The 14,612-nt window shown below is 57.0% G+C and overlaps 1 protein-coding gene and 1 non-coding gene across 2 annotated transcripts in view; one reads left to right on the forward strand and one right to left on the reverse strand.

Annotated features, from left to right (window-relative positions):
* TSPAN33 (tetraspanin 33) overlaps positions 1 to 14,612 on the forward strand; it is a 37,862-nt gene that overhangs the window by 12,755 nt on the left and 10,495 nt on the right. The window contains exon 2 of the mRNA XM_090041472.1: positions 14,524 to 14,581. Within this exon, the coding sequence (XP_089897598.1) occupies positions 14,524 to 14,581 (58 nt within the window). The remainder of the gene's footprint in view (positions 1 to 14,523; positions 14,582 to 14,612) is intronic.
* Positions 10,656 to 10,727, reverse strand: TRNAP-CGG (transfer RNA proline (anticodon CGG)). Its single transcript has one exon. It is a non-coding gene; the product is annotated as a tRNA-Pro (tRNA).

Here is a 14,612-nt window from a genome sequence, read left to right on the forward strand (position 1 = left end):
AGAGAGAGTCCAGCAGAGAGTCATGAAAATGGTTCAAGGACTGGGGGACAGGACTGGTGAGGGGGGCTGCGGGAACTGGGATGGCTGAGTCTGCAGAAGAGAAGACCGAGGGGGATTGAATAGCAGCCATCACCTCCCTGCAGGGGGGCTGCACAGAGGATGGAGCGGGGCTGGTCTCGGTGGGGGACAAGGAGCAACGGGCTCAAGTTGCAGCAAGGGAGGTTTGGGTTGGACATTAGGAAAAACCTTGTCACTAGGAGGCTGGTGAGGCACTGGAACAGGCAACCGGGAGAGGTGGTGGGATCTCCATGCTTGGAGGTTTTGAAGACAAAGCTTTCACTGGGATGATGTAGCTGGGGCTGGTCCTGCTTGAAGTAGGGGGTTGGACTAGATGTGGCCTGCTGAGGTCCTGTCAACCCTCATTTTCTGTGATTATCCCTGCTCGCCCTAGTGTGGACTAGCACTGTGGGCTGGTAGTGAATCTGGCACTGTGTGCTGTTAATCCCCTCTCGCTGAGTCTCTCTACATTAAGGAGGAATACCCATCATCAATTAATAAGGAGTCAAAGGAGGGGCACACGGAAGTGCTCTGGGTTAGATTACAGGGCAGTCGAGGGGAAAGAGACTTAACGGTGGGGGTCAACTACAGACCCCCAACCACGGGGAAGAGCTCGACCGGGAATTCTTGGGTCAGCTCACGGAGGTAGCGAAGTCAAAGGACGTGGTCGTCATGGGGGACCTGAACTTCCCAGACATCTGCTGGGAGGAACAGTCAGCCAGGTCTGACCGCTCACGTCGGTCCCTAGCCCGAATGCAGGACCTCCATCGAACCCAGGAGGGGCACGGCCCCACCGGGGAGACACCTTGTTGGACCTGGTGCGGCCACAGGCGACGACCTGGTGCGGGGGCTGCGGGGGCTCGACCCCCTGGGCCACAGCGGTCATCGCCTGCTGGGATTCACCATCCAGCGCAAGCTGGCCAAGGCCTGCAGCAAGGCAGCGGCCCTGGACTTCAGGAGGGTAGACTTCACCAAGCTAAGGAGACTAGTTGGGGAGGCGCTGAGGTCCCGGGGTGGGGGGAGCCGGGTGTCCAAGGAGAGCGGTCGCTTCTTAAGGAGACGATCCTCCAAGCCCACAGGGAGGTAATCCCAATGGGGATCAAAGGGAGCAGGAGGGCGCACAAGCCCCCACGGCTCACCAAAAGCATCTGGGAACGTCTCCAGTGGAAAAGAGGGGCCATCACCAGGGACAACTATACTGCAGTTGCTCGGGGATGTAGAGGCCGTCAGGGAGGCCAAGGCAGGGGTGGGCCTGGGACGCGCTTCCCGGATTAAGGACAACAGGAGTCCTTTTTTAAATACAGAGGGGGCAAAAAGAAGGTCCCGGGTAACGTGGGGCCCTGCAGGACACGTTAGGAAATCTGGTCGTCACACCAGACGGCAAAGCTAACTTTTTTAACAACTTCTTTGCCTCCATTTTCCTGGGCAGGGACCAGATCAGCCCACACCGGCCCCCTCAGGCCCCGGGGGAGGTGCAGCCAGGCCCAGGGTCAGGGCGGATCGAGTCAGGGAGCGTCCTGAGGGACAGGAAGTATTGAAATCAGCCGGCCCGGCCGATCTCCACCCCCGAGCGCTGGGGGAATCGGCTGCGGTCCTTGCGGGGCCCCGGGCACGGCTGTACGAGCACTCGGGGGCTCTGGGGTGGGGCTGGAGGCCGGGAAGAGGCCAACATGGTTCCCGTCTTCAAAAAGGGGAGGAAGGAGGACCCGGGGAACCATAGGCCAGTCAGTCTTACCTCAATCCTGGGGAAGCTGTTTCAGAAAATTATCCTGGCGCATGTCCCCAAGGGGCCAGGGGGAGATCATGCTCAGGGGCAACCAGCACGGGTTCATCAGAGGCAGGTCCTGTCAGACCAACCTGGTGGCCTCTATGACCAGGTCCCCAAATCCTGGGACGCGGGGGGAGCAGGGGACATCGTCTTCCTGGACTTCCGGAGGCCTTCGACACCGTCTCTCACCCCGTCCTCATTAAGAAACTGGGGGCTGTGGTGTGGACACCCCCACAGTCAGATGTGTCGCCAACTGGCGGGAGGGCCGCACCCAGAGAGCGGTGGTGGAGGGGGCATGTTAGACCCGGAGGGACGTGGGCAGTGGGGGCCCCCAGGGCTCGGTCCTCGGGCCCACACGGCTCAACATCTTCATCGGTGACTTGGACGAGGGGGTAAAAAGCACCTGTTCAAATTCACAGATGACACTAAGATGTGGGGGGACGTGGGCACACTAGAGGGCAGGAATAGGCTGCAATCAGACCCAGACAGGTTACAAGGGTGGGCGGACAAGAACAGGATGGGTTTCAACACAGACAAGTGCAAGGTGCTGCACCTGGGGAGGAACAACTGGCACCATACCTACAGGCTGGGGAACTCCCTTCTTGTCAGCACGGAGGTGGAAAGGGATCTGGGGGTCATCATTGACTCCAAGATGACCATGGGCCGGCAGTGTGGGGACGCGGTCAGGAAGGCCGACCGCACCTTGTCGTGCATCCACAGATGCATCCGAGCAGGGCCAGGGAGGCGATCCTCCCCCTCTATGCGGCACTGGTCAGGCCGCAGCTGGAGGACTGCGTCCAGTTCTGGGCGCCACACTTCAAGAAGGATGTGGACAGCATGGAGAGGGTCCAGAGGAGGCCACTCGCATGGTCAGGGACAGCAGGGCAGGCTGTACGAGGAGAGACCGCGGGACCTGAACCTGTTCAGCCTCCACAAGAGAAGGGTGAGGGGATCTTGTGGCCTGTTACAAACTAGTCAGGGGGGACCAGCAGGCATTGGGGGAGTCGCTGTTCCCCCGAGCACCACCAGGAGTGACCAGGAATAGCGGTCACAAGCTGGCAGAGGGTAGGCTTAGGCTAGATATCAGGAGGCGCGACTTCCCGGTCCGGGCGGCTAGGGCCTGGAACCAACTTCCAAGGGAAGTGGTGCAGGCTCCTACCCCGGGGGCTTTAGGAGGAGGCTGGATGAATAGTTTGCCGGGGTCTTTCCTGCCATGGCAGGGGGTCGGACTCGATGATCTGCTCAGGTCCCTTCCGACCCTACAAACTATGAAACCGTGAGTCAGCAGCGATCCGCTGCCCAGGGGCCTCTGGGACCTCTCTTGTGATTGCCCCGGCTCGGCGCAGGCGCAGCAGCATGCCTCGGGCACTGTCTGCGTACTGCAAGCCTGCCCGGTGCAGGGCTGGGCGAGAAGGCTGCAACGCGCTTGTGGCCGCTGGTGCGCGTGAGCCGATGTTTGCAAATGGGGGAGCCTGGGGAGCTGGAGGGTGAAGAGGCAGGTGCAGATCGGCGCCCACAGCCTGTCTCGTGTGGGAAATGCCTGCAGGCCTGTCGAGGTGAGGGGATCGCTGTCCGTCTGTGTGCAGGGCAGCCACGAAACAGGACGGCGGGGGTGGATCTCGCCTCTCGGTGGGTTCCCAAGTAGCTCCCTTCAGCGGATGATTTCCCTTCTCCTGCTGCCTCCGGAGAGCCCCGCTGCTCTTCCCGCCTCCGACGCAGTCGCTTGTAAACGAGGCCCCGCTGTCCGCCCTGGAACTAACTTCATCCCTCCTCCGACTTGTCCATCTTCCGGGACCACGTTGACATGCTTCCCAGGCCGGGCCCGTGCTAGGGAGGTCAGTGCTTTGGTTGCCATCGTAGCGGTCCACCTGCACCACTGTTAGAGCAGGGGGGCAAAATACAGCCCGTGGGCACATCCCACTCGCCAAGGGATTTTATCCAGCCCGCAGCAGGGCCCTTGGCCTCGCTTGGCCCGGCACAGGAGATAGCTCGGGCCATGGCACATGTGGCCAGACCTGCTGCCCCCGGGCACTCAGCGGGGTGGGGATGGTGCAGCACTCGGGCTCAGCTCCCCACGGCGGTGGCTCACGCTGCCTGGCTGCTGCTGCCAGACCTGGGCTGCTCTCCAGGGAGACTCCACTTGCCCGCTGCATCCAGCGCCCACAGCAGTGGGTGCAGAGCAGGAGGGCCCAGGGCTGGGCACGATCGAAAAATTGCTGAAGAGACCGTTCTTGACAAACTGGCTGAAGGCAACATCCTGAGGGACAGCTAGCACGGGTTTGCTGCAGGTAGGGCTTGCTTGGCCTATCACCTGGACAAGGGCGACGAGAGGGATGTCATATATCTTGATTTTAAAAAAGCTTTTGATCGGGTATCCCATGACCGTCTCAGGGAAAAATTGGCCACCTGCGGCCTCAGCTACGTCACAGTCTGCTGGCTGGGGAATTGGCTCCATGGTCGGACCCAGAGGGTTGTGATTGATGGCAGTCACTCATCATGGTGCCCGGTGACCAGTGGGGTCCCTCAAGGCTCTGTCCTGGGACCCATCCTGTTCAACATCTTCATTAACGATGTGGACATTGGAGTCAGGAGCGGACTGGCCAAGTTCGCCGATGACACCAAACTTTGGGGCAAAGCATCCACGCCAGAAGACAGGCAGGTGATCCAGGCTGACCTGGACAAGCTCAGCAAATGGGCAGACGAGAACCTCATGGTGTTTAACACCGAAAAATGCAAGGTTCTCCACCTTGGGAGGAAAAACCTGCAGCACCCTTATAGGCTCGGCAGTGCTACGTTGGATAGCGCTACGGAAGAAAGAGACTTGGGGGTCATCACTGACTGCAAGATGAACATGAGCCTGCAATGCGATGCTGCGGCTAGTAAAGTGACCAAAACGCTGGCTTGCATCCATAGATGCTTCTCGAGCAAATCCCGGGACGTCATTCTCCCCTTGTACTCAGCCTTGGTGAGGCCGCAGCTGGAGTACTGCGTCCAGTTCTGGGCTCCACAATTCAGGAAGGATGTGGAGAAGCTGGAGAGAGTCCAGAGGAGAGCCACGCGCATGATCAGAGGTCAGGAAAACAGATCTTACGATGACAGGCTGAGCGCTACACAACTCTTCAGCCTGGGGGAGCGCAGGCTCGGGGGACCTGGTGGCTGCCTGTAAGTACATGAGGGGTGTGCATCAGGATCTGGGGGAACGCCTGTTCACCAAGGCACCCCAAGGGATGACAAGGTCCAACAGTCACAAACTGCTTCAAGACCATTTTAGGCTGCACATAAGGAAAAACATCTTTATTGTCCACGCCTCCAAGGCCTGGAACAGACTCCCCCAGAAGTGGTGCAGGCACCTGCTCTGGACTCCTTTAAGAGCCATTTGGAAATTTTATCTTGCTGGGATCCTGTGACCCCGGCTGACTTCCTGCCCCTGGGGCGGGGGGCTGGACTCGATCCCTTCCAGCCCTGATGTCTATGAAATCTATGTAATGTCTATGAAACTGCTCTCCCCCCAACCTGCAGCAGCTCACTAAAACTCCTCAAGTGGCCCTCCAGCCCCAGTAGTTGCCCACCCCTGTGCTAGGACACGACCCTGTGAATGATGGTTGGGAGCTGGTGTCAAACCTGGAATTGCCCGCTGTCAAGGCACAGCTGTAAAGCCGGGCTTGGAGGCTGAGGCTGTAGCGGGCTCTTCGGCCTCTCCATGTGGATCAGCCACTGTCAAAGGAGACCGCTGGGCTGCTGGGCCATCTCAGTGTGCACCCGGCTAGCCATGGCTAACCTGCACACAGGCCTAGTGTGCGGTAGGTTTGGGGTGCAGCCGGGTGCCTGGCTGAACAGGGGGCGAGGGTGTGAGAGAGGCTGGATTCCCCCATGTACGGGCCCTGCAATGCGCAGTGGGGCATAAACCCCGTGGCTGGGACTGGCTGCCAAACTGAGTCATCGAAGCCTTGGAAGATGGTCGGTGTTGTTTTCACTCAGTATAGGAACAAAACCAAGAGCGGTTGCAACCTTGCATGTCTCTGCCACCGTCCTCCGTAGCCAGGGGACTGCTCAGGGCTCTGGCCTGGGGGGCAGGAGACTGTCTTGCTCCTTTTTCATTCAAAGCGGAGACTTTCAACCCAGCTCTCCCATGTCTCAAGTGAGTGCCCAGGCTCCCGGCGGCTCTTCTGATCCGGTGCTCCCTCCCGCATCCAAGACCTTGCAGTGATTTGGGGACTCGCGTGTCTCCCGGGTGTTTTCACCAGCTGAGTGCAGCACCAAGGACTTCTGTAGTTTGATTTGCTTTAAAGAGGTTCCTTGAGGTGTTTCGACTTCTCTGCAAAAGGCCACCTGCAACTGCTGACAAGTGGACTAGATCCTTTCTTTAAATGCCCTCCGGATCCACCTTCTTCTTGTTCAGATCCCGGCTCAAAATTGATCTCCGTTGCGTGGACAAACCACCTCCATGAACATGTTGTCAAGGAAGACAGGCCCCATAGGATTAGTGTGATAAAGACATCTTCGCTAAGGGAATCATGTGGCTGTATTGCATTGGTCTGCCTTTGAGTTCCCAGCCAGAATGACCATGTACCCATTGACCCCTTGGGTCGACTGAGGCCAGCTTCTGGCATGAGTCCAGAGTGGGGCAGCTTCAGCCACAGCAGCTCTCATAACTCCCATCACCGCCCCCCCCCCCCCCGGGTAACACGGTTGTGAGCAGGCTATGAGCATTATACAACGTACATCTCTGGGGCATCTTGAATTCAGATTGCAAACTTCTCCAAGGAGCACCCTCATCTCTCTTCTGTGCTTTGCAGAGCTGAGCATGCAGGTGGGACCAAAACCACAAAAGAGATCGAAAAAGACTTTAATTTTGCTCTGTAAAAGTTCAGGACTGTTTCCCTGTTGCATAAGGAGCAGAGCCCAGCTTGAAGCGCCAAGGTGGCATGAAACGCTCCACCCATTACCCTCCTAAGACCTCCAAGCTGAGCCCTGCTTTGGGTTACTGAGCTCTCCCTTGATCAGCCCCTCCGAGCTCCGGTGCTAGAAGGTGCAGTTGTTTCCACACAAGCCGGTTCAGCGAGCCTATAAACCAAGGCCAGGTGCCTCTGGGTGCCAAGGCTGGCTCATTCCCTCCTTGCATCAGGCTGCCGAGCAGAGCGATATAGGGAGCGGCTCATCTGGCTAAACACGAACAGGGGCGTGTGATCCAGGGAATAAACTTGGCAGTGCCCGTGGGACCCTGAGCCCCTCTGCACGTTTGTAGGGCTGTGACCTGCTCCTGTCTTGCATCTCTCCCTGTGCTTAGGGCTCTCTTGGAGGGGCTCTTGCTAACTCTGCCTCCCTGGAGGAATACAGCCCAGTAAGTGCTGGCGATGCTGTGCGAGTCCTGGGGGTGCTTGTAAAGAGGATGGTGCTGGTGCATCCAGCATTGAGTTTTGATGCCTTGCTTCGTCAGAGGTGGAGGGGATGTTGGAAAGAGTCTCTTTTTAGGGGTTGGAGGTGTTTGGCAGCAGATTGGGCTGAGCAAGGCAGAGGACCAGTCCTCACCGTGAATCACTTATGTCTGCTAGGAAAGGGAAGGTCTCTGTGTAGGAGGCATGGGGGGGGCTGCAGTTCACATCTTGCCCCCATTCCCCAGATAGGGCCTGAAGCAGGTTTCTAGGAGAAGCTTTGTGATATTTTTATGAGTAATTGTGCTGCTACTCGCTGAGTGGGAAGGGTTAACTTCTGCCCCGGGTCCAGGGGAATTGGCATGTAGGTTTTGGCCCTATTAGCCTGTCTTGCTGGGTGTGAATGCACCATTGAGCACTGCACGTCTGAGTGCAGCCTTCTCCAAGAGGCAATAGCTGCCTATTCAGCTGGAAACCCCTGAAGGACAGTGGCTTGACTGGGGCTGGGAGCAGCAAGGTCTCAGCTTCCCGGCAAGGAGCAGAGAGTGGAAATTCCTCAGCGGGAAGGCAGAGCACCCTTGGGAGACCCCGAAGCCCCTGAACCAAGAGAAAGGACTCATGCAAATCCATGGAGGAGGGAGCCGGTGGGCTGGAGTTGGGGTGGGCTCGGCTGTGGTAGCCTCCAGACACTACCATCGGCTTCTTTTTGCTAATAAGTTCTGCTTTTAAAAAGGCTGCCCTGCGTTGCTGCAGTTACGGCAGCAAAAAGCAGGTGCTGGCTCTGAGTTGAAGAAGCCACAGGACAGGTCAGCTCTTGGCTGGTGCGTGGCGCTGCGTCCAAGCCCATGACGGTGCCGCGAGTTGAACCCAGGCTTTCGCATGGCTGTGTTGAGCACTGAGCTGTTGGGACCAGGTCCTACGATGCTGCTGGGACAGTGCGCCTGGGAGGGGACAAGGAGGCCATCTCCCCAAACCTGAGAGATTGGGCCCCTCGGGACATGGACAGCATCACTCGTAGTTACTGGGGCTGTCTGTCCTGCGAGCCGCAACTTCCCAGCTGGATGTGAGGGAGTCTGCGTGCTACGGCACTGTCCCACCCTCCTCACGGCACACGGCTTGCTGTCGGTCACCTCGGGGTGGCCCCCGTCTCTACGGCCCGTACCCAGTGTTCAGTTAGCTCAGTATCTGCCTTGCGGCCACCCTGTTGACTCAGCCCGTGGACAGCAGGGTGGCGAGGGGACTCCCCATTTTCACAATGCTCTCATGTTGTCTTCCTTCCCCAAGGTGACTGATGTGTAGCAGGTGCCCTCTGTGACGGTCTCGTGGCCAAAGGGCGGCCGTGACACTCCCTGGTGACCTTGCGGTTCCTGCCGGGCTCAGACCCTAATGCCGCTCCCCCTGGATTGCTCACTCGCTCGCTGCACCTTGTCCTTCTTATTAAAGGTTGATTTAGGGAGGCTGCCCACAGGCCTTAATTCTAACAATTCGCCACTGAGTATCTCAGGACTGATGGGTCCCTCTCGGCCTGTCTACGCCCCGTAGGACACCTGTAGCCTTAAGCACTGATTGCACGGCTCCCTGTCTCCCCTACACCATGCCCCAAGCCTCACAGGTGTTATTACTAGGATGTTCAGTTCACACACTTGGTCCCTTTCTCTGGGCTTCCAGTCTCACGCACAGACCTCCTCAGCGTCACGGACCCTCGTCTGGCCCTTGCCCTGTCCCTGGATCCTCTGGTCCAACTATCCACCAGTCCCTAGCTCCTGAGCCTCCAGGTCCCACAATCAGGTACTTGCCCTGCCTTTGGACCTTCTTGGGTCTCGCTTTCTCTCAGCCCTGCTTGTCCCTGGACCCTCTGCTCACACTTCCAGCCTTTCCTGACCTGGGGTTTGTGGATCCCCAGGTTTCTGCATCCCCAGCTGGGCCCCGCTCTCAGCCCCTGCTGGGCTGCTGGCTCTCGAGGTAAGCCTTGCCTGCCCTTGCAGGACTCCAGGCTAAACTACTAGGACTACTTAATAATGCTAATGCTTAATGACTTCTTGCCCTTTGGGCGGGGGCTGGGCTTACTGATCTTCCAAGGTCCCTTCCAGCCCTAATGTCTATGAAATCTCTGCACACCTGCCCTCTGGCAGGTGCTCAAGCCTCCCCTAGGCTTAACATAAAACAGGGCCACCTGCCCATATAACCAAGCCCTTCTCTGCCCCTGGTACCTTCCCTTGTTCCATGCATTGCAGAGTTTGTTATTCAGAGCCACTGCCAGCTCAGGAGTCCTGCTGCTCTGCTCCCAGGAGCTCTTCGCTCCATAGCTGCTGGGGCAAGACTGACTGACTATGCCCCGTAGGGCCCCTGTAGCCTTAAGGTTAGATTGCAGGGCTCCCTTCCTCCCCTACACCACACCTCAAGCCTCTTAGATGGTTCATAGATGTCATGGATTTTAGGGTTGGAAGAGACCTATTAGATCATGGAGTCTGACCCTCCCTGCCGTGGGCAGGAATGAGTGCTGGGATCAGATGACCTCATCCAGATGTTTGTCCAATCTCCTCTTAAACACCTCCGAGGAAGGGGACGGTACCACCTCCCTTGGAAACTTATTCTGTATTTTGGCAACCTTCACTGTTAAGAATTTTTTTCCTGGTGTCCAGTCTAAATTTGCTCTCTTGCAGTGTGTGGCCATTGCTTCTAGTGACCCCAGTGGGTGCCTTGGTAAACATCGTATCCCCTATTTCCTGCTGCCCGCCCCCCCCATGAGTGCATAGACAGCCACCAGATCTCCTCTTAGCCTCCTCTTGCAGAGGCTGAAGAGATTCGGGTCCCTCAATCAGTCCACATAGGGGTTTTTCTGTAGGCCTTGAACCAGATGAGTGGCCCTCCTCTGAACCCACTCCAGGCCATCCACATCCGTCCTGAAGGGCAGTGCCCAGAACTGGACGCAGCACTTCAGCTGCAGCCTGACCAGTGTATCACCTCCCTGGACCTGTTTGTGATTCACCAACTTATGCAAGAAAGAACATGGTTAGCTTTACTTATTACCTCGTCACACCGGTGACTCGTGTTCATTTTGGAGTCGACTATGACTCCAAGATCCCTCTCCTTAGTTGTGCTACTTAGAGCAGTCCCTCCCGGGCTCGAGAAGTGTTGACAATTCTTCCTCCCCAGGTGCAACACATGGCACTCACCCTTGTTCAACTGCAGCATCCTATTCTGTTCAGCCCATTTCTCCAGCCTGGCTTCACTCCCTGCCGGCTAGCTTGTGTACTTCCCCCTCATAGTTTGGTGTCATCTGCAGGCTCAGACAGGGTGCCTTCTACTCCCTTCTCCAAGTCACTGGTGAAAATACTGAACAGTACTAGTCCTAGGACAGAGCCCTGGGGGTCTCTGCTGCCCATGTTTCTCCAGGTAGTAAACCAGCCCATCCACTACCACTCTCTGAGCGAGTCCCATAAGCCAGTTGAAAACTTGGGCTCGTCCGGGATTTGAACCCGGGATCTCTCACACCCGAAGCGAGAATCATACCCCTAGACCAACGAGCCAGTTGTGTGGCAGAGTCAGCTGCTCCTGCCTGCCAGCACTTTATGATAAAGGGAGGGAGAGGGTGTGTGTGTGTGTGTGTGTGTGTGTGTACATATATATGTGTGTGTGTGTATATGTATGTGTATATGTGTGTGTGTGTGTGTGTGTGTATTTTATTTAAAAAAATACCCCTGGGAGAAGCTTGGGAGATCATGTTACCACTGTGATGCTCAGTTCACACACTTGGCCCATTTCTCTGGGCTTCTGGACCCCCTGATCTCGCTCTCCGGCCTGTGCAGGCACTGGGCTTATAAAACTCAAACCTGAGCCCTCTTCCGTTCAGGTGAGTCCCCCTTTGGCACCTGGAAAGGAGCAGCCACATCCCAGTGCCCTGCTACACCCTCTATGCTTTCCTCAGCATCTGGAGCTGGAAGGGTGAAAAGCATCTCCCGCCCCTCATGCCCTTTCACCCAGGGTTATTTTTTTTTTAATAAAATATATTTCTATAGAGAGAGTTATATATATATACACACATCCTCTATCATAAACTTTCCATCACACCTCTTAAACTGCATTAAGAAGCCTTTATTCCCATTACAATAGACGTGCTCACTCCCCTGGGCACCCCCCCTAACCCACACGCGGTCCCTTAGTCCAGGCCCCGATCGGGGGTTCGTTCACTGTCCTTGTCGCTGTCGCTGTCACTTCTGCTGATGCCCTTTCTCCCGGGGGGATGAAGGGCAGACCTGATGCTGCCCCAGTCTTGAGCTGTTCTCTGCATCCCTTCGGTCCCTTCGGTCACGGCTTGTCTGTCAGTCGAGCGAGCGAGGCCCCATGGCACGGAGGGGATTACAGCTGGCGATGAGCAGGGGGTACCAGGGCGGAGTGCTTTGGTAGCAGAGGGGGGTCTCCTTCCCATCCCTGATTTTTGCTTCATGGGTATAATTTAGAGACATCCCCCTTGCTATGCATGGTTGCCAGTTCACCCCCAAGCGTGCCACCCTGGGGAGCTCCTATGCAACCACACTCCTGCTATGCTTGGCTGGCCTCTGGAGGGGGGCGGTGGGGGCTATAGAAAGAAATGCCACCAACTCTAAGCTTTAGGTGCAAAGGCCCCAGGACAGCGTGGAAGAGGCTGGTTGGCAGGTCTGTAGCCTTGGGAGAAGACACTGCGGGAGGCGAGGGTGGATGAGGGTGGGCTGTTTTGGGGAGGAAGCAGCATGAGCATCCTCTCGGTGCCTGGCTGATGGGTCTCCCTGTCCGTCGAGGTAGGATGAGAAGCTGTGGGTTTCAACTGCAAGAAGGCAAATTTGGTTAAAACTTAAGCCAAACTGCTTGAGTATCCGCAGGAAACAAGCTGCAGGGGGAAGCAATGCAATCTCCTTTCGGAGGTAGCCACGGAGGTCTGGATAGGCAGCTGTCGTGGTGATTTATGGTCTTCCTGCTGGCCCTTGAGATGCCTGTAGCCCTCGAAGTTTATGAGACGTGGTGACAACGGTGACCGGAGTAATGTCAGAGAAGGGAAAACTCCAGCTCTTCCTACATGTTTTGCTCTATGAAGAATAGGGAAAGGAAACTTTTTCTTGGGGGAGTTACAATTTCAAACCCTCCCCAGGTTAGTAGAGTTGAAAAGAAGTCCGTGCGGCTCGGGGCATGAGACTCTCTGCTCCCTTGTCGGGGGCATTAGGACTGGGCAGGATGGACGGGGACCGAATTTCCTGCCATTGCACTTCTGAAGCAGAGCAGAAAACGCGGACGCTTTCCACAACACGAAATTCAGGGAAAGATGTGGGTCATCCATGAGCCTTTCCTACCTGTTTTGACTCTACTTCCGTGTACACGTCGTGGCGAAGAGTGCGGAGAGAGGAGCTGAGCTACTTCAGGTATAATTAATATGAAGAAATCAATCGGGTAAAATAACAACAAGCAACAATGATAACCGAATAAGCAAAATCGGGCATGCGGAGCACAGGCAAGCCAAGTGTTGTTTTTCCAACAAAAAAACACTGAGCAAAACACGGTGTCCTTCTCCAAGGGTCCCAATCTGGGTGGGCTTTTAGTAAAGAGAGCCTTGTGCGACTCTGAAACGTCTTTCCTCCTGACACGTCTGCATTGCTGGCAGGAAAGCTTGCAGCCAGCGCTGCGGGGAGGAGAGTTTGCAGGAAAGAGACCTGGGATCAGCCTGATTCCCGTGGCCGTGCAGGTAACCCTGCGCTGCTCATCCGTCCGGTCGCCGGGACATGTTTGCACTAGGGCCTGCCTTTGTGAGCAGCTGTTGCAAGGTCTGTGGCATTGCCCAGCATTGACAGGGTCCCACCAGTGGATCTGGGATGCGCCGTGCTGTTGGGCTTGGCTGGGGTGGAGGCTTGGACAACTCTTACTTCTGGTCAGCATCATCCATGGCCTTCGTGGCCCATCCTGCATGCTCCGATGCTGTCTGCGTGCTAAAAGAGACCTTCAGGGGCACCTTTCAGTAGCACTAAATTAACTTTAAAATGCTGCGTCCCTGCCTGGCAGGTCTTTGTGACCTGGCCCCGAGTGATGTACATTAGCCACTGCATGAACGGCATTGCTGGGAGCCGAAGCGCTGAGTGCACCTAGCTGGACACCTTCTCCAGTCCTCTCTGCACTCCCTTCCAGCTCCCAAAGCCAGGACTGCTCTGGTGACCCCGAAAGGTGCAGGGGCTGGTAGACTTTAGGCGCCGAAGTGGGGGGTGAGGGTTATGTAGAGGGTGGGAGACCATGGGAGTGCATGTCGGAAGGAGACTGGAAACGAAGCAGAGTCCCCTTCATCCTGAAGGGTTGTGAGGATGGACTCCAGGCCGTGCGGAGGGGAAGACCAGCTTTCCCAAGAGTACGGGGGACTTGGACTTGGATTGCACGGCTGACTTGTGCCCTGACTAGTGTGCGCGCCTGGCGCCAGCTGCAAGGAGGCACAGGCAGCAGGCCTGTGCCCGCCTTCATGACACCACAGTGAAGAAACTGGGATCTGAGCACCAGAAGCCTCCAAGAAGCAGGGGGTTTCAGAGAGAGCTGGGTGATTATTGCCCGCACGGATCTTCTTGGCCGGGAGGGGCTGGCCTGGGGTCGGAGCCTCCCTTGGCAGCCGGCTGTGGGAGGGGGCCCGCGGAGCCTGGCTGGCCCTGCCGGGGGGAGAGGTGGGGTCTGCTGCTCCGGGGTGGTTATTAGCAGCACCAGGTGGATCAGAGCTCCCTAAGGGCAAGGCTGCCCAAAATGCTGCTGTTGCATTGAGCCGGTTTTATTTCCAGCAGGTGCTCTCAGATTTGCCTCGACAACCGTGTCATGGGAAGGGATCCCTGTGTAACCTCTTCTCAATAGATGGGCCCCACATACAGCTCCCGCTCTCCTCCAAGCACCACTGCAGTTTTCATGACTTATGTGGTCCTTGTTTTCTCTCCAGGCATAGTGAGGTGTTGGGGGCAGTGCATCCCTGAGGGGCTGAGCCCCATTTATGAAGCTTGGGTTTGCTCCCCAAAGCTGGGTCAGGACCCTGCAGCAGGAGGGGAAACTGAGGATGAGACTGATGCAGGACAGGGTGACTGCCTTGCACGTCCAGAGCTGGGGCTCCTGCTTCTGTGCCCTGCCCCTGTTGCCTGCACACCCTTCAAAGTGGAGCCACTTTCAGGGCAGACTGGGCTGTGTGGGAGTCGAACCGAGGGCCCAGCAAAGCAGAGGTTTCCTGCCCGACTGCCGGCCCCGAGCTGTGCCCAGTCCCTTGGCACGTGCAGCGGTGACGGGGAGGCTGCATGGAAGAGCCGAGCAGCTGCTTGTCCTGACTCTCTCGTGCCTTTGCAGATGATCTCGATGGTGATGGTGGCAGTGGGAGTCTACGCCAGACTGATGAAGCACGCAGGTGAGGCAACGGCACCGTTTCTCCTCCCCGC

The sequence above is a fragment of the Crocodylus siamensis genome, chromosome 4 (genome assembly GCF_052110815.1).
Source record: "Crocodylus siamensis isolate JL-2025a chromosome 4, ASM5211081v1, whole genome shotgun sequence".
NCBI classification, from domain to species: Eukaryota; Metazoa; Chordata; order Crocodylia; family Crocodylidae; genus Crocodylus; species Crocodylus siamensis.